Below are 17325 nucleotides of genomic sequence, written 5' to 3' on the forward strand. Positions count from 1 at the left end.
AAATGTCTGTTTAAAGAACATTTGAACATTTAAATTTTTTTTAATGTTTAAATCCAAACGGTGTGTTTACAGATCTATTTGGCCCCACGACATCTTTGGCAGTTCTGAAGATGACCCAGTTCAGACATTGCTGCACATCTATTTCCGTCATCAGACCCTTGGCCAAACGGGCAGCTTTGCAGTAGTAGGCTCCAACCAAGATATGTCTGAAGCCAGCTCAAAACTGATGGAACTTAATCTAGAAATTCGAGAGTCTCTCCGTATGGTGCAATCCTGTCAGCTTCTAGGGAAGATCAAACCAGGAATAAATCTTGTCACCACTGGATTCTGAATAACTGTCATTTAGAAAAGAACTGATGATGAAGACACTTCAGACTATTATTGAGCACCTTTCACAAAAAAAAAACAAAAACAAACCTCCAGCAATCTTGACAACCAACACACTTTTATCACAGCAAGAAACTCTTCATCAGAAGTAAAACCCTGAAAATTGAAGTGAACATCCTACTTGACTGCTCTTTCTACACAGCAGCCTGTGTGGCAGTAGTATTTTTTTATTAAATTTATGTATAAAAACTACATGAAAGGAAAAGGGCTTAAATGTAATGCATACCATATGCATTATTTTCTGTTGTAACAGAACTATAAATGATGTTTGCAGTAACAGCCTCTACAGGTTGAATCAGTATCGCAGGTGGGATGAGGCTAAAATCAAGGCTCATTTATTTTGGCTGAAGACCTGCAAGGCTTCCTGGCTTTCCAGCAGTAGTAGATAAAATCATCAACACCTAATGAGACACTTAGCAACGTCATGAAGAATGTGCAGTCAAACATGAGTAGAATGACAAATGACTGCAAAAAACATTGACTTCTCGGTGTTTTATTTGCTTTTGTTGTCTGTAATAAGGAAATGATGTGTGTAAGTTAGAATGTATGGCTATGTGACAGTTGTTTTTTGAAGGTGTGGATGATTGTTCAATAAGGTCCCAGAGCATGCTTAAAAGAGCTGCAAGATTATTTTTGAAGAAATTTTATTTTATTAGATCTAATCTTCATAGTGTGTAAATGTTAGGACATTTAATAATATTTTAAACTGGGATTTCCCAGTGATTCTAAAAGAAATAATATATCTGTTAACTTTATTGGAATGCTGCTCAGTTCTCTGACCAGTGCTTATGTTACAAATATTGATAACAACTAACCAAAAAGTAGCTGCCTGCAGAGACTTTAAAAATGTATATTAAAGATATATGCTGCCCATCAGCAATTCTCATTAGAAGTTAACTTATTTTATTCTGTATATATTCTAGAAACTGTATAGTGCAAAACCAGTATTTTTCTTGTAAATTTGTGCAATGCACTGTTAAAAGAGTAGGTGTATAAAGCTATGAGGAGAAGGGGCGTTCCCTGGTAGTCACATGCAGTACTTGCAGTCTGAGTAGCCTGCAGGGTTTGAAGAGTTTGAATGCACATATATGCATCTTCATGACTCAACTGAAGCCTAAGGAATTGGGACTATATAGAGAAAAAAACAAACAAACAACCAAAAATAAACCCTGACTACTAAAACATGCAAACAGGCAATATACTCATAGTTCAGTGTCAAACTGGATTCTGTTGAAACCTATAGCATTTTGTAGGAAAAAAAAAAAAGCAGAAGAAAAAAAAAAAAACCAGAAAAAAAGAATGTAGTCCCACAATTCCTGTGATTTGAAAGGAACACCCAGTATTTTTATATACATCTCTTACCCACTGTGATTTTTTTTTAATGGGCTCTAATTCCAGAGTTTAGAATGTAGAATTGAAATTCTTAGCTCTGCCTTTTTGGGGGAATTAGGCTCCACTAGAAATGTAATTATGCTGAAATGCATTAATTGAAGGCACTGTGCACACTGTTGGACTGCTGACAGTAGTTATGTTATCCTAACAAGTTCTGTAACTGGTCAAGGCACATCCATATTCACTGTATTTTTTTTCCCTGTCCCTGATAAAATTGAATTATTTTGATGGTTTTGTGGTACTGTAGATGGTGTTCTTAATTATTTAACTAGTATTTACCGGGGATAAGTAGTTTTATTTAGGGGTGCATTACACTTTTATTTACATCATCTTTTACCAGCTTTTTTTGTAAAAATAAAAGACATTGTATCTGTCATTTTGTGTATTTTTACAAGCTAGAGTTTAAATACTTTAGCTATACAGATTAAACACTGACAGCAGAGGCCTGGGTGCCCTGAAGTAATTTTTTTCCTCTTATGTCCTGTCATTGCAGCAGCATTTTTCCTAGGCATCTTCTGAAGCTGCTGATGGATTTATCATGAAACTCAAACCTGAATTCATATATGTAATTCCTTATGTTATACATCTCCTTTCATTTATAATGGCTAGTGGAACCTGCCCTATGGAACAGAACCATGTTAGGGTGTCTTTTGGTATTGCTTTAATTTCATGAAGCTTTTCAAAAAGTATTCCTCAACTACTGCATGAGCTGTTACCCTGCATTACCTGGTGCCAGGTCTGTGCCAAATCTGAAGCTATGGTAAAGCTGTCTAGAAATAAGCAAAACATCAGACACCTCATGTAAGATGCAGAAAATACAGCACTGACTGAGCTAACATGTGCAACAGAATCCCTTAATGAAAAAGCTGTACAGGGCAAGTTCAGGATAGCTTTGAAGAACTGGCAGTATGAAGGCTGTTCCTTTCCACTTGGCATTATCACATAGGCCAGGAGTAGCTTTCCTTCTTCCTGCTGAGTCTAGGAATCAGTGCCCACAGTCAGTGTGTGCTGCCATGGACATGACATGGCAGTAAAGCTGAAAAGGAACTAGAAAGTACAGAATTGTACTTTGGCAGCAGCAGTAAAAGCATTAACATATTGATGTAAGAGGGATGACACGTAGAATTACTCTGGAACTGCAGAATGCTACAGGATTAAGGAAGGCTTGTTTAATATGGCTGCCCACTGCATTGTACTCCTCCAGCCACAGAGCCTTGTAGTAGCTGATGAAAGCAGGGGTGGCTCCTTGCTGCTGCCTACCACTTGGAGCCTTCATCAGCTCTTTGCTTGATCAGTTGCTGCTGAAGCACAACATCCAGTTCACATCAGCTAGGCCTGTTCTACATTTTACCAAGCAGGACCAACTGCTGCTTTGACTGTAGTTCATGGAGATGACAGCCCTTAAGTTGTACTAAATATCACTTTGGGTTAGTTCTGATAATCACGTAAGAGTCACCATATTCACAGAAGTAATCCTCAAAGCAATATTTTGTGAGGATTCCTGTATAAATCAGAAGCATTCAACTGCTCATATTGCCATGACTTCAATACTGACATGGCACAGGGCTTCAGTTCTCTGACTCATTACCAAGGTGCACAGACTCATCGCAGTTTCTCACCACACACATCGGGAACAGACTACAGCCATTAGAATGGGAAGGCACACAGGAAAACATTGAAGAACATCCTTGGAGGGGAATAAGCTCAGAAATAAAGACATCCCAGATCAGAGCTACAACTGCCAACTGAGGCAGTGTGGCCAGGTGGCTGCAGAGAGGGCCCCAGGTGCATTCCTCAAGCTGGAAGCTTGCCACTGCTCATCACAGTAACTACAGGTGAGTACAAGGCACATGAATCTACAAGAGAACACTGCCCAGCTGCAGGGGTGCTTTTCAAATTGAACAGGGCAAGGATGGAACTTGCTGTGAAAGTCTGAGTGAGCTGGTAAAACAAGGGATATTTCCTTTTACTGTTGATACATGGAAAAACACTTCAGGTAGAAGCATGAAATAGAACCATGCTCTGCTCTGGAGGCAGGAGGTCTGCTTGTTCCCAGAATGCCTCACACTGCTATAATAATGAGTGCAGTACAAATAAATAAAATTACTTAGCAATAAATTGACACTGAGGCATTAAGCCTACTGCAGTAGGTTCAAGGGGCATATTGAAATAAGGCAGGAATTTACAGCAAGATTAGTTAAGCATATAAGATTAACACTCTGCCCCTCAAACCAGGCATGTTGATAAAAAGGATATTGTTTGTCTAGATTGCCACACAGTTTCTACTTAGGGATACAAGAGTACCTGGCACTAAAACTGTTCTACAGCATGAGCTAAGACTGGTTCTCCCTTTAGCCTTTAATAGACTGGTCCCTCAAGTAAGCTGGGTACAGGTGTAGGTAAAGTGTGTTACAGCCAACATAAAAATCCCTCTTTTCAAAGAGAAGCTACCTCAAGAGTTCTGCAAAAGGCTTAGTGCATTATTATGCTCAATTTCAAAATTAACTGTGTCAGTAGCATTCTCAGAAAATTATGTTTTCCTCTATGTTTACCCAGCTCCACAGCTAAAAGGTAGACTGGGGTGGTGGTGTAGGTTTTACTAGCTTGTGAATCTGCTCAGATGGTGATGCTGTGCTTAGTCCGAGTCAGCTTGTAACGCTTTGCTGAAGCATGGTGTTCTGATAGAGGACACCACTACTGAGAGTATCGTGTGCAAGTAACCAGTGCTGGTTCTGCCTTTACTACCAAACACTAGAAGTATAATTCCTAACTGCAAAACCAACCCAGAAAAGTGTGGAGTTCAGTCCTTCCCTGATGGCAGGCATCTAAACTATAACTAGATCAAACTCTTCAAGTATAACCCACTAAGTGCACAGCTCTTGCACTTCATCTGCAGGTTGCAGAGGAAGCCAAGCAGATGCAGTATTGTACCTTGCTCCTCTGAAGTGTCCCTTCTCTCCATAACCTTGTGCAAGTAAGATGAGAACACATTTACCAAGAGACCATCACCATAACATCAGTGGCTCCCTCAGCATTTTGTGAGAACCATCCCTGAAAAGCTTTCTTTGGCTTTTGTCTACAGACAAGAGCACCAACTTAGCTAAATGCAGATCAGCTGTACCAGTAGAAGTGATTCCATACTTACACAGCATTTCTCAATCACTTTCTAGTGATGACAAACAGGTGCAGGATACTTTGTACATCGAATAGAGGTATGCAAAGTGAATCCTGTTAGGTATTTTGTTCATGAACGATGGTCTACTACCTACTGCAGATGTCAATTTGATGTTAACTTCAAGTGTTTGATTAGTTCAAGAGCAGGAGCAGTAACAGAAACCCCTTCCACCCAAGAGTCTACAAGGTCCTGAGTCAGTTGCTTCCAAGGCCATCACTGATTTACAGTACATCTCTAGGCTTGTCATCTATGCAATTTACAGAATTTACAATATGCACCCTTAGAGCTGGGCACAAACCCACCTGATCATTCCAGTGTGCTTTGCAATACTTTTATTTTCATACTTTCCTAGCTACATCCCACCAAGTACCTTCAACAATACCAACAAAAACAACAAAAACATCTGCTCTACTTGCAGTTTTCTAGAAGAGCCCTAAACAAAAAACAAAAAAACCCATCCCATTCAGATGATGTATTTGAAACTGAATGTGCTATCGCAGGAGAGGCGTTTCCCTTTGCATCTCCCACAGAGGTCCTGGCGGTGGGGCCTCTTGGGATCCACGTGGCGCATCTTCACGGGGCAGGTGCACCGCGTCTGCTTGCAGCTCTGAGGGAGAAAGCGGCGGTCGGCGGGGGCGGCCGAGCGCGGGAGTGGCCGGGCTGGGGGCAGGGCAGGGGTCCCTTACCTGGCAGGTGATGTCCTCCACGCGGTACGGGTTGTAGGACTTCTGGCAGGTCCGGCAGAACTGACGGAAATAGACCTGGGGGGAAGGCCGGGGTCAGCAGAGGGGCGGCGGCGAGAAGCCCGCGCCGGGGCGATCCGAGCCGGCCCTACCTTGTTGGTGCCCTGGACGCACCACACATAGGCGCTCTCCCAGCGGATGTTACAAGCCTTGCAGTGGTAGTACCCATACTTCTGCTCCAGGAACTGCCGGAGACAACGTTATTCGACGGTGCGGGCGCCTCCCGGGCCAGCCCGGCCCCGCTCTGCTCCCCTGCGGCCGACACTCACCTGGAAGCGCAGGCGGGTCTTGCCCGCCGACGACTGCCGCTTCTGGGGTGAGGCCGGCGGCTCTGCCGGCTGGGCTGCCGGCTCTGCCTCGGCCGCCTCCTCCTGGCTTGCCTCCGCCGCCGGCTCCGGGGGGGCGGCCGAACGCTGCCCGAGTGGCTCGGCCGAGCGCTGCCCCAGCGGCTCGGCGCCATCCTCGGGGGGCTTCTCCCAGCTCGCCCTCACGGCAGCCGCCTCCGCCTCCCGCTGTTCCCGCAGCGCGGCCGGCTCCTCCTCGACGGCCGCCGCCTTGTCCTGCTGCTGCGGCCGCCGCTCCAGCTCCAGGCTCGGCTCCTCCAGGAAGGTGGTGAGTCTGCGGGACGCCACGGGCGAGTAGACGGCGATGGTGCGGGGGAAGCGCACGGCGCGGGTGCTGGTGGTGGCGGGGCTGCCCAGCTCCTGCTCCCGCTCCGCCTCACGGGGCCGCGGCGCGGCGGGGCCGGGGCGGCGGCGCAGCAGCGTGCGGGGCCCGAGCGAGCATTGCACCGAGGCGTCCTGCCGCGGGTTCACCTGGACGCCCACCTCCTTGGTGTTGGCCTTGCGGAGCCGCGGCGTCAGGTTGGGGTTGACCTGGGAGAGGATGGCCTTCAGCTGCGCCCGCTGGTAGTTGTCGAAGTACTCAGCGGCCGCCTCCCCGTAGCCCGAGAAGTAGCTGCTGCCCCGCGGCCGCCAGCCGCCCGCCGCCCCTCCTTTGCCCTTAGGTGGCGGGTAGCGGTAGGAGTAGGGGTGGTAGGCGGGGTAGAGATAGCTCGCCATCTCCTTCTCAGCCATCGCACCGGACCCAGGGCAACTCCCGGGAGGCGGCCTTAAATACCCCCGGGGAGGGGCTGGGTTTCCCTCGCCCCCTACGGGCGACGGCCTTGCCGCCCTTTCCCATCCCCACCTGGTGCGGGGCCATCCCCCACCCTCCTCACAGCTCCCCAGCTGAACCAGGCAGTGCGGCTGTTAATTGCCTCCAAGGGACTAAACAGCGGAGAACACGGGTTTGGTTCGGCTTCGCCATGTATTTGTGGTGAGAGCAATGAGAACAATGCTTTTACAGCAGGTGGGAGGCACAGATATACACGCGCGACGTGGTTTTTTTCTGTCATCCATACTGACGCTGAATTGGCTTTGACTCTGTAGAACACTGTTTCCTTCCTTCTACCCATTCCTGCTGCACTCAGCCAGGCAGCAGTCTCCTTACATGAAGTTTTACAGTTACTGGTCTGTGTTGCAGTGATACTTTTTCTTCTTTTTGTTTTTTTCCCCCACATTTATTTTTGAGGAAGTAGAACTGTCACGGTAATAAACACATATCACCTTGTACAATGGGAGCAGCTGGAGAAACGATGGAGGCCGGGCAGCTCCGCTTGCACAGCAGCGAGCACAGCCCCAGCCTGGTTGCAAGCACAACACACATTCATGTCTTGGGGAGTTACCTCTTTGTCTTGCCTAAAGCGCCGTCTGAGTCGGCTCCATCTGAATGGAGTTGTGCTCCTCTGTGGTCACTGTGCCATATGAAGTATCGGCTACCTCCTCTTCCTTCAGTTTCTTGTACGAAATATCTGTGTCTTCCTCTTCGCCAAGCGTATCTTGCTTGTAGCTGTCTCTTCCGTACATCTTGTATGCCAGCACAAACAGTCCCGCTTCTGCTGACTGAAAAAGCGCATAAAGCAAGGGGAACATGTACATGCTCCCTATGAGCTCCGGGGAGAAGGTGAGTTTTAGGATGGCAGTGCAGAGCTGGACGTTTTGGCACCCTGTTTCCAAAGACACTGTTCTCCTGCAGTGTGGGGGCATTTTAAAGACCGTGGCTAAGCCGTATCCCAAGGCGTACCCTGCCAGAGGCATCAGCACTGCAATGGCATAGACAGATGCAGGAATCTGTGCCAGCAGATCTGGGCCCAGCATGGTCCCAGTCAGGATGAACAGGATCACCAGAGTCACCAAGAGGGACCACAGGGAAATCTGGCAACAGATACAGACATTGATAAACAACATAAGGGTTATTATTTTAAAAGGATAAGCACAGTAGGTAGAGGCTTGCTAAGGAGTCTAAACTGCAAAACATGGTTGCACTGCCCTTCCCAGGCTTTCTCCTGGCCTGGGATTTTAGTGGCGTTTGATCATATCCCCGGAAAGGAACGGGCTGAGGTCAGCCTCCATCATTTTGCTTTGGGATGACTTGCTGGGAAACAAGAGTCAGGACTTGTGCCTCACTCTTCCTTTCTCAATTAAGCTAATTTAGTTGCATGTTTTAAGGCAGTGTGGGCATTCTCGCAGGTTGGTTTTGCCTGACCTGGGTGCAGCAAGAGTGGGGAGAAAGCAGGATGTCATGGAATGCCTCTGCTACAGGGTCCAGGATGTCTGCCAGGATGCAGCACTACGCTGCCCTCCTTCCCGTGCGCTGCGATAGGAGGTAACCCGCCCTTTCCCTCGCTTTCTTTGCCCCACCCTTTTATTTCAAGACTGTAAGTCCTTGTGTTCTACCTAAGTAGAATATGCCTGTGTGAGACTAACATCGGTTTGGAGGGACCTGAAAGCTTACTGCCGTCGGCCCCCCGTCCCCGGCGCCGTCCCCGGGCATCCCCCGCAGCGTGGCCGCCCTCCTCCCTTCCGGGCGCCGTGCCTACCTTGACCAGGAGGTCGGCGGCGCGGGGGTGCCGGTAGCGGATGAGCACCCCCAGGCCGATGGGCAGCAGGGTGCTGCCCAGCGTCAGGCTTACCGCCCCCAGGGGCAGCAGCTGCACCACGGCCGTGTTGATCCAGTAGCGGCTGTAGATCCAGAGGCAGAGGGGCATCAGGAAGAGGGCCAGCAACGTGGACGAGGCCGTCATGATAATGCTGCGCCGGGGGAACCAAAGAAATGCCCCATCACTGCCCGTCTGGCCGGGGGCAGCCCCGGGGAGCCCCCACCCCCGCTGGAAGAGGGTTCTGCAGCCGGCCGGGCGCTTCTCACGGCAAGAGCCCGCTCTCTCTCCTCTCTACCCTCTCCATCCTCCACCCCTTTCCCTGCCCTGGCCAGGGCGCGGGCAGGCAAAGCTTTTTTAGGGAAGGAGGCAGGAGGCGTGTGTCGGGGCTCATGTAACATCCGCCACGGGAGAGGCAGGAGAGCAGTGCTGGCGATTCCCAGCGCGCCGCGCCCGCCCGTCCCGGCTCCACCGGCGGCAGGTGCCCAGCGAACCCTCCCCGCGTCCCGGGGCAGCCGCAGCCCCCGGCCGGCTGGCGGCGAGGGGCAGCGGGGCACCTACCTCAGATTCATATCCCCGTCGACGAGCACCGACATGAGGTTGGAGAGGTTGCCCCCGGGGCAGCAGCCGCACAGCAGTACAGCCACGGCCGCCACCTCGTCCAGAGCGAAGATGAGGGCGAGGAGGAAGGCCAGCAGTGGCATGGCCACGAATTGTCCCAGCAGCGCCAGCAGCAGCCCCACGGGCCGCCGGAGCTGCTGCCCCAGCTGTCCCAACTCCACGGCGCAGCCCAGCCCCAGCATGGTCACGCAGAGCCCCAGCCCCACCAGCACGCTCAGGCCCTGGCTGAGGGAGCGGTCCCCGAAGGTCTCGCCGCCCCCCGCCAGCGACCCGCCGTCGGGGCCGCCGCTCCCCGCCGCCGCCGGGGGCTGCGCGGAGCTGGCCGGGGGCTGCGCGGAGCTGGCCATGGGCTGCGCGGCCCCGGGGAGCCGCCGGCTCCCCGCCAAGCCCCGGAGGAGAGCGCGGGCGGCGGGGCAGCCGTCAGTGCGGGACGCCGGGAGGGCTCGCCCCGGCGGCCGGCGGAGCCCGCATCCCTCCCCGGCTCCGCTCGGCTCTCCGGGCGCTGCTGACGCGCAGTGGCCGCGGTCCCTGACCGCCTGTCTGCTGCGGGCGCCGCCCTCGCGTCCCCGGACCCACGCGGGGCCACCCCCGGCGTGGGCGGTGTCTCGCTGCCGCCTCGACGGCGGTCATCGCCGGCCGCCAGCGCCGCCCGGCCCCGGCGGAGGGAAGCGCAGGCGGCGGCTCGCGGCCGCATCCCCCTCTCCGGTGCGACCCCCGGCAGCCCGCCTCTGGAGCCGGCAGGGACCGACCTTTCCAGCGGAGGACCTGAGGTATCACAGGATTTACTTTGGCGTCGGCATTAAAAAAGGTCAATTAGCGTCGCAGTGTCACCCGGTGTGGGTGGGCAGCACTAGATCCCTCTGCTGAGGGATTGCCAAGCTCGTTCCCCCTCCAGGTAAATTGCTGTTGATGCGAAGGTTTCGAATGTGTGAAGAAGGATGGAAAGGCCTTTTTTGATGTCGAGGAGGCATCACTTTCTGCTGGTGGGGACCCAGAAACTTGCAAGGAGAGGTGATACCTTTTAAAGGGTAGTCAGTACGCGTGAAGGAAACAGGCAAGCTCACAGGCACACAAATATTCAAACCAGGGTAAGAAATCTAGTCCATCACCCAAAAATCACATCCAGGGGCAATTAAACTGTTTTCAGTCATAAAATTGTGCTTACAACATTTACTTTTCATTTATTAATTGTGTGTCACTCTGTTCCTTCAGAAGTAAAGTGCTGTATAGAATGCCCAACTAGATTCACAAGGGCGGGAGCTCTTGAGAGAGGAGGGCAGCTTCCGAGGGCAGGAGATATGTTGGTGACTCTCACTCTTGGCACTGCTATTGGCCTCATATTAGGAATGTAACTCTTCCTTGTTCCCCCACAGGGTTTAGAGGGGTCACAGCCACCACTTCACATTACCACTCCTGGGTGAGGGTAGCTGATTCAGGACAGAGCATCCCCAGGGGCTGCCCCTTGGCTTCTGCACTTCGTGTGTGGCTCTACTTCTGCATGGAGCATTTCAGGTCACAGCTCAAGGGGAACACACCGGATTTAAGGAGAGAGCCTACAGGAGCTGCTCTGACTGGCTGCTTGCCTTAAGCTCCATCAAACAGCAAGTTTCTCAAGCATTTATTTGGGAAAAATTTTAGGCTGTCCCAGGGCTCCAGTAGAAATTATCAGTGGCTTGAAAGAAAAACAGACTGTTTGCTTATTAAACCTTTGATTCTTTCTTGGGGCACAGGTGACACAAGAAGTGCAAGGAGTACCTGGTGACAAAATCCCGGGTACACTACTTTGCCAAAATGATGCCAAGTTCAATACTGTTCTTCCTGTGTTTGCTTCCTTGTCATTAGCCTAAGGAGAGCTCAGGGAAGATGAGTCATCAGAGCTGAATGACCAAATAGGATCTGGATTGCTTTAGTGCATTCATACTTTTGGGCTCTAGAGGAGGGGAGCTCAGGATCTGGTTGGCTTTTTGAGCCAACAGTATTCTCTGGATTTAATTTTCCAGTTTGCATATGCAGAAAAGTACTTGCAGTGCATTTACTGTGCTTCATAAAGTCTTACCACTGTTATATCTTATTCCATCTGTCATGCAGCCAGTATGTGGCTTCACAACGTGGAGGTCATTTGCTTATCATACCCTCCCTGGGTTGTAAGAAATGCCCAGGCGGTTCCCTGCGGTGTGGCTGACCAGGGATCACTGTGGCAGACCCAGGATGGATCCACTGTGCGAGCACAAGGCAGCAGCTTATTGAGCAGGTGGGAAGGGCACAGCCAGGCCTCCTGCTTTATCTCCAACCATCACTCCCCAAGCTCCCCACTGCAGCAGGGCTGGTCATGGGAAGATATTTTTATATCATAATGTGTGGCACCTATGGTGCAGACAGTTACAGGAGGAGTCCAGTATCCCTGGATACAGTGAAGCCCACCCAGTAAGCATAAACTTCAGTTTCAAGGGACAATGAAGTGGGAAAATGCCATGAATGCATCGCAACAAATCAGGACCTCTTGAGATTTTTCTTACAATTTATCAGCTAAAATTAAAGTTCAGCTCGTGGTTTAAACATGAGCAGTGAGGCTGCCTTCAGGGAAACCCAAGTCTGAACCCAGATGATGTGTGCTGCTAATTGTCCATCCAGAAAGTACCTCCACCCCAGGTGGGTACCCCGCATATTTTCACATGCAGTGTTTAGAATGAAAAAACGTTGTACCTGCTGCTGAGCATGGTTCTTGTCTCTAACTTGCTGCAGGCTTCCCTGACATGTCATCATGAAAGCACAGTCTGGAGTCTGGAGTGATACTGAGTAGTTTTGCAGCATCTGGCTGTGAGGCAGCCAGCTCACACATAGTGAACACCTCAGTGTAATCTAAATCCATGGATAATTCCTTTCTGCTTTCTTTTGTGGAGGGCAGGAGAAAGGATACTGCCTACCCTGCTATTACTGGAAGCCACAAATTGAATATTTGAGTATAAAAAGACTTGGCAAGTAAACCTGAACATATATCATTCTCAATTATTCCTTGTTAGTCCTTCTGTTGAAAAATGGGTGAAAGGATAAGAGTTAGCAAGAACAAGAAGAAGGAGGGAAAAGACTACCGAAATATTGTAGTTTGTAGCTTTTATTAAAAATATTGCCTTCTATTATTCTTAGAAGGGGGTTGATTTCCACAGAAGACTATTTGTGCTATAAGCCAGTGTGGAGAGGCAGAAGTCCTTCAAAACCAAGGAATTTTGTTTGCTCCTTTATAACAGGATTTCTGTGCCTTCCCTTTATTCAACTAGAATCAAAGGTGAAAAATAGAGGATAAACTTGTAAGGAATTTTGATAGTACTGTAAGGAATAAGCAAAGCAACCTTGCTGTTTGCTCAGTTAGTGACTGCTTCAGCACACTGTGTGATGTTGTTTCAATCACTTGCTTCTCCTGACAGAGATTAAAAGCGTCTGGCATAGCCCAGGACTACTGCAAAATTGCAATCATTGTGTCTATGGAGTGAGTTCCCCTTGGTGACACCCCAAGGGAAGTCGCTGCAGGTGTTGTTCACTGAGCTGAATTTGGGGCAGCAAGAGGAGGTTTGGTGTGTGCTGTTGTAACACCTGTCTCTCTGCATGCTCTAAAGCCTCAAGCAAGAAGGGTTGGTTTGCAAATCCCAGGTGAGTTAAGGGTAAACCAGGGTCTTGAACTTGGAAGCCTAAATCCCAAACATGTTTCACTTCAGGTGTGTGCATGCTGTAGTTATGAGCACTCCATAAAAGGAGCCAATGGGGATGGGTAAGAAAGCAAAGTGTGGTCACCCCCTCTTTTACTGCTCTTCCCATTTCAGCTTAATATCTGTGCCAGCTCCCCGCTCCTCCTGCCTTGGCTCCTGCGTGCGGTGCCTGGGTCTGCGGGAAGCGGCATCACCCTCCCGTAAGTCATGCTCTGCCTCTCTGCATGTCCATGCCAGCTGATCTGTGGAGCTGTGCTGGGTGTTTGCAGAGGAAGAGAGGCCTTTAAAGGATAGTCCTGGAGGATGGAAAGCTTTCAGTCAGCACCTTAAGGCAGTGGTGCTACTAAGGAGGCTGGGACAAAATACTGCTGTGAAAGTGATGTTCAGGTGAGACCTAGCAGGATTAGTTTCTGATTTCCAGGGGATGTACAATCCCTTCATTTCTACCTTATTTGCTATGCACCTAGGCTATGGATAGAAATAAAATTAAAGACTTAATAGGGCAATAATAATTTACCATGGGAAAAAGAAAAGTCTTTGCTGTTGCCTTGAATTAAAATATTCCTTTAACATGTATTGTATGATCCCCTATATGCAGTTTAGGGTAATTATGTGGTAAACTCCATGAAATGCATATGCTTGATCATATTTATAATGTAGATCCAGAGCACTTATTTTTGTGGCTTAGGAGAGTTAGGAATTGGAGTCTAGGTGTGCAGAGATATTGCTGCTTTTTCTTGTTCTTCCATGGTTATCTTTGTGCTAGGAAGGACGTGTCACCCGATCCTTTGCTGAACTAGGACCTGTCTCCCACTCTTTCTCTCAAGAGCAGCAGCACAGAGGGGACTTTGCACCTTTTGTCATCCCCACCCATAGCCCACCTTCACGGAGGCAGGAACTGTAAGATCTTAGCAGACAAGTGACTTTTTCCTTTTTAAAAAAATTTTTGGGAGCTTGGGTCACTAAACAACTGAGAAAATACATTTTTGAAATAAGACGAAGCATCGAGATCTGTGCAATTAAGTTTTTCCTAAGAAACTTCCCCAGCCAGACACAGGCAGAAACTACTTTGGTGAGGATGTGCTGATTGATCGAGGTTGCTCCTGCCCCAGACTGCTTGTGTTCCACACAAAGGCAGAGTGCAGTTGTACCATGTAGGTAGTGAACACACAAGAGCCATGGGTTTCCTGCTAGTTCATTGCTCCTGCAGCTGTCTGTAGTGCAGAAGCACTAGGAGAGACCTGCCTTTCCTGGCTCCCAGGCTTTTCTGCTACTGTTCAATGTGACACCTGGCCCCATTTCAGCACTGTTACGTCTCATCTTGGGCTTGTTTATCTTAAACTCTCCTCTGTGCTGTCCTTAGCATGGTGCTGCTGCTCAATCCTGCTGGCTAAATCTCCACAATAATCAGCATCTTTTATCCCACAGGCAGCATCCTCGACCAGACTCAGGGTCTGAATTTCAGGGTGCAAAAAAATCAGATAAATGTCCCTTCCCCTCCTCTTCAGCAGCAGTCATCGCTGCATCTATGTTGTCTCCTCTTACAGCTGAGATCCCATCAAATCATCCTTGCCTTCTCCTTGGCTGAGGTGGCAAAGGCATCCAGACACCCTCCTCTGCTGCGCTGCATCTGCCTCTCCTCTTCTCTGCTGTCTTTGTGATTTCTCTGTTCATGGGAGTGCTGTCCCCCTTTTCTCATGGATTCCTCTTCCTAATGATGCCTGTTTCCATCCAGTCCTACTCTGTATTTATGCTGCTTTGGGGCCAGTGCTCTCTCCCAAGCAACTTAGAGTCTCTGAGGTTTTATTAAATTCAAGTGGTGTGGAAGGGAAACAAACATAAGCCTCATTACCCAGCTGTGCTGTGTCCTTTGTGTCCCCCTGTGTGTTCAGTCTCTGAACGTATGGGAACAGATCCTTTCACTGAAGCTCTGGGTTAGCAGTCAAGGGCAGAAATTATTAAGATAAAATCCTCCTGTTGCACTTGGTGTTCCCCCATGTTTATTTTTAAGATGTCTGAAGGCCATTAATCAACAAGTAAGTGCATGATGCCTCAGGTCGCAATGTTCCAATAATTCATAATTAGAACTAAGTGTATAAGGCTGCGTGATCTGCCTTCTAAATGAAGAGGCCTTTTGCCAACCATCCCATTAGAAAAGGTCTTCTGGTCCACGAAAAGAGACAAAATCAGGGAATCATTGAAGAATAATTTTGTAAATTGACTGCTGACAGTGAGTTGTTGAGGCAGTTGTATCCCTACAACTGTAAAACAATTACTAGCAGCAAGTTTTTCTTTAAGCAAATAAATGCCTTTCTGTGATGTACCCTTACCCAGATTCAAATAAGAAAGGAGTCTGCCTCGTTCACTGTTCCCTTTTGTTGTCATTTAATCTTTTTCTGGAGCTGGAGTATTATCAGGATTAAGATGAAAAGTCGTAATAAATGACCTAATGACTAATGCATGCATTGGTCCAGAGGAGCCAAAATTAGCATCCTGCCCCATCAGACAAGGACAAGGAGGTGAGATGAGGATGACTCTGAAAGCACTGGATTCAGATTTAAGAGTCAGTGGTATTTTGCACTGCAGGTGCAGGTATCTCTTTGCACAGGCTCTCACAGGCAGATGGTCATGGGACGTTAGCAACAGGCATGTCTTGGATGTCACAGCCCTGCCTGAGAGCATCACAACCTGCTCAGCATCATCAGGTGTGGGGGACCCTGATGGCTGTGAAGGACAGTGGTGCCATCAAGGCTGGAGAGCACAGTGATGATAGGATGTGCACAACCTGGTGAATGGTGGGGCTTTAGGATGGATGAGCAGTTGCAGGTCCAGGTCCAGGTGGGTTTACTTGGCATCCATCACCCACTGAGGGTCCCAGCCCCCTCTTAATTTGCTATGTAGGAACCTGGGGTTAGGGACATAAATCAAGAGAGGTAAGGTGGAGGTAGATAACACAAATGTGGTTTTGTCCCTATACAATCCATAATTTGGGTTTTGCAAAAAAAGCCAGATCAGAGTAAATGACACCAAGATATTGTCCCACAGATTAATTTAGTTGTCAAAAATGCATAAATAAATAAATCTTATAACTTCTACAGCAGCAGTTGCTTCATAGCATAAAGTATCCATTTAATTGAAGAAAGACACCCAAAAGAAAAATTTCTTTACTCACCCGCCAAAGCTTTCTCCGTATTAAAAGGGATGTTAATGATGAGCCCCATGGGAATGATAGGAGTTAATAGCATCAATATTCTGTATCTCAGGTTACACACAAAAAATATCTTTGCACTTAGTTGCCAGCCATTTGTATCATGGCATCGAAGGTGCCTGGATGTGGGCTACAGCTGTTTTGTGTTAGAAACTGCATAACCATAGAATAAAAATGCTTCTTGTCCTGCTGCCAAATTTTTACCAAATATTAAAAACTATTATCAGTAATGCTGATCAGCAAATAAGAAAGCCTTTCAAAATAGGTGCACCATTACCTAAATTATCTCTCAAACCGTCTAGAAAAATATCTCAGGGAAAAGGGGAGAAATAAATCTCAAACATAATAGGCATCTCTTAGTACTTCCCTTAGCTAGCGTTGTATATTAATCCTATGAAAATAACCTTGACAGTGTCATGTGCACTTTTAAAACTGTGATGAAACAGAACATTTTTTAATAAACCATGGTATCAGTAGAACCTGTATGGCACTGCAGATGAGGCAGATGTACTCTGGGCTTCGTATATTTGTTGATTTGCCAGAGAGATGAAAGCATGAATGTCTTCATAAACAAGATCTTTTATTTCCTTTCTGTGGTGCCTAAGCAGAAATGCTGGGTATGAAACCAGGGAAATATTTATTTGTATCTGGGGTGTCCATTCTACCACTAGCCGAGAGTAATCTCTTCATAGTAAACTCACAACACCGCAGAAGCACAATGGGTTTAAACTGCTTTGAGAGAGATTTGGATTAGATACTGATGGGGCAAATAAAAGCAGTGGTGCTGAAGGCTGGATAGTCCGGGCAGGCAGCAGCGATCTCCCAGGAAAGGTCAAGCAAACATCTCTGCAGCAGCGTGATCTGCAGCTGCTGACTTAGCTTTGGGGTGGCACGGCGAAACCAGGTGACCCCGCAAGGCTCCTCCTGGCCCCTGGTTACCTGGTTGTCTGGTACCTTGTGCAAATGCCCTTCATCCTCCGCGGTGACACCTGCCGGTACGAGTAACACCTCGCGTCTCTCTGGGGCGTGACTGCGCTTGCGGCTGGAGCTGCTGGCAGCACGTTGGGGATCGCAGGGATCTGCCCAAGCTGGAGACGTCAGGTGCGGTTCACAGCCCAGAA

General features: G+C 48.6%; 3 protein-coding genes across 18 annotated transcripts in view; 1 reads left to right on the forward strand and 2 right to left on the reverse strand.

Moving 5' to 3' along the window:
- The window catches only part of FRYL (FRY like transcription coactivator), a 171322-nt gene extending 169167 nt beyond the window's left edge, over nucleotides 1-2155 (forward strand). For all 16 annotated transcript variants that reach the window (XM_042053672.1, XM_042053673.1, XM_042053670.1 and 13 more), the window contains one exon: nucleotides 73-2155. In XM_042053672.1, coding sequence (XP_041909606.1) covers nucleotides 73-331 — 259 coding nt within the window. In that variant the 3' untranslated portion in view covers nucleotides 332-2155. The remainder of the gene's footprint in view (nucleotides 1-72) is intronic.
- ZAR1 (zygote arrest 1) lies at nucleotides 902-6901 on the reverse strand. The gene is made up of 4 exons (XM_042053679.1): nucleotides 5967-6901; nucleotides 5790-5882; nucleotides 5641-5715; nucleotides 902-5561 (listed from the first exon to the last, which is right to left on the reverse strand). Exons 1-4 carry the CDS (start codon nucleotides 6771-6773, stop codon nucleotides 5418-5420), a joined length of 1119 nt encoding a protein of 372 aa, XP_041909613.1. The 5' UTR covers nucleotides 6774-6901; the 3' UTR covers nucleotides 902-5417.
- Nucleotides 6902-6986: 85 nt separating this feature from the next.
- SLC10A4 (solute carrier family 10 member 4) lies at nucleotides 6987-9839 on the reverse strand. The gene is made up of 3 exons (XM_042053678.1): nucleotides 9236-9839; nucleotides 8618-8828; nucleotides 6987-7952 (listed from the first exon to the last, which is right to left on the reverse strand). The coding sequence occupies exons 1-3, from the start codon at nucleotides 9640-9642 to the stop codon at nucleotides 7437-7439; spliced, it is 1134 nt and encodes a 377-aa protein (XP_041909612.1). The 5' UTR covers nucleotides 9643-9839; the 3' UTR covers nucleotides 6987-7436.
- Nucleotides 9840-17325: the final 7486 nt, after the last annotated feature.

Source organism: Corvus kubaryi, unplaced genomic scaffold, assembly GCF_017639235.1.
Source record: "Corvus kubaryi isolate FWS band 111438036 unplaced genomic scaffold, C.kubaryi_AGA036_p1.0 split1-131, whole genome shotgun sequence".
Taxonomy (NCBI): domain Eukaryota; kingdom Metazoa; phylum Chordata; class Aves; order Passeriformes; family Corvidae; genus Corvus; species Corvus kubaryi.

What these genes read in the sequence shown, in the direction of transcription:
- SLC10A4 (XM_042053678.1), bottom strand. Translation starts at nt 9,642, where the DNA reads ATGGCCAGCTCCGCGCAGCCCCCGGCCAGCTCCGCGCAGCCCCCGGCG. An exon ending in GACGGGGATATGAATCTGAG is followed by an intron (nt 8,829 to 9,235) that starts GTAGGTGCCCCG and finishes CCCCCGGCGCAG; the next exon opens with CATTATCATGACGGCCTCGT. An exon ending in CCGCCGACCTCCTGGTCAAG is followed by an intron (nt 7,953 to 8,617) that starts GTAGGCACGGCG and finishes ATCTGTTGCCAG; the next exon opens with ATTTCCCTGTGGTCCCTCTT.
- ZAR1 (XM_042053679.1), bottom strand. Translation starts at nt 6,773, where the DNA reads ATGGCTGAGAAGGAGATGGCGAGCTATCTCTACCCCGCCTACCACCCC. An exon ending in AGACCCGCCTGCGCTTCCAG is followed by an intron (nt 5,883 to 5,966) that starts GTGAGTGTCGGC and finishes TGTCTCCGGCAG; the next exon opens with TTCCTGGAGCAGAAGTATGG. An exon ending in GCGTCCAGGGCACCAACAAG is followed by an intron (nt 5,716 to 5,789) that starts GTAGGGCCGGCT and finishes CCTTCCCCCCAG; the next exon opens with GTCTATTTCCGTCAGTTCTG.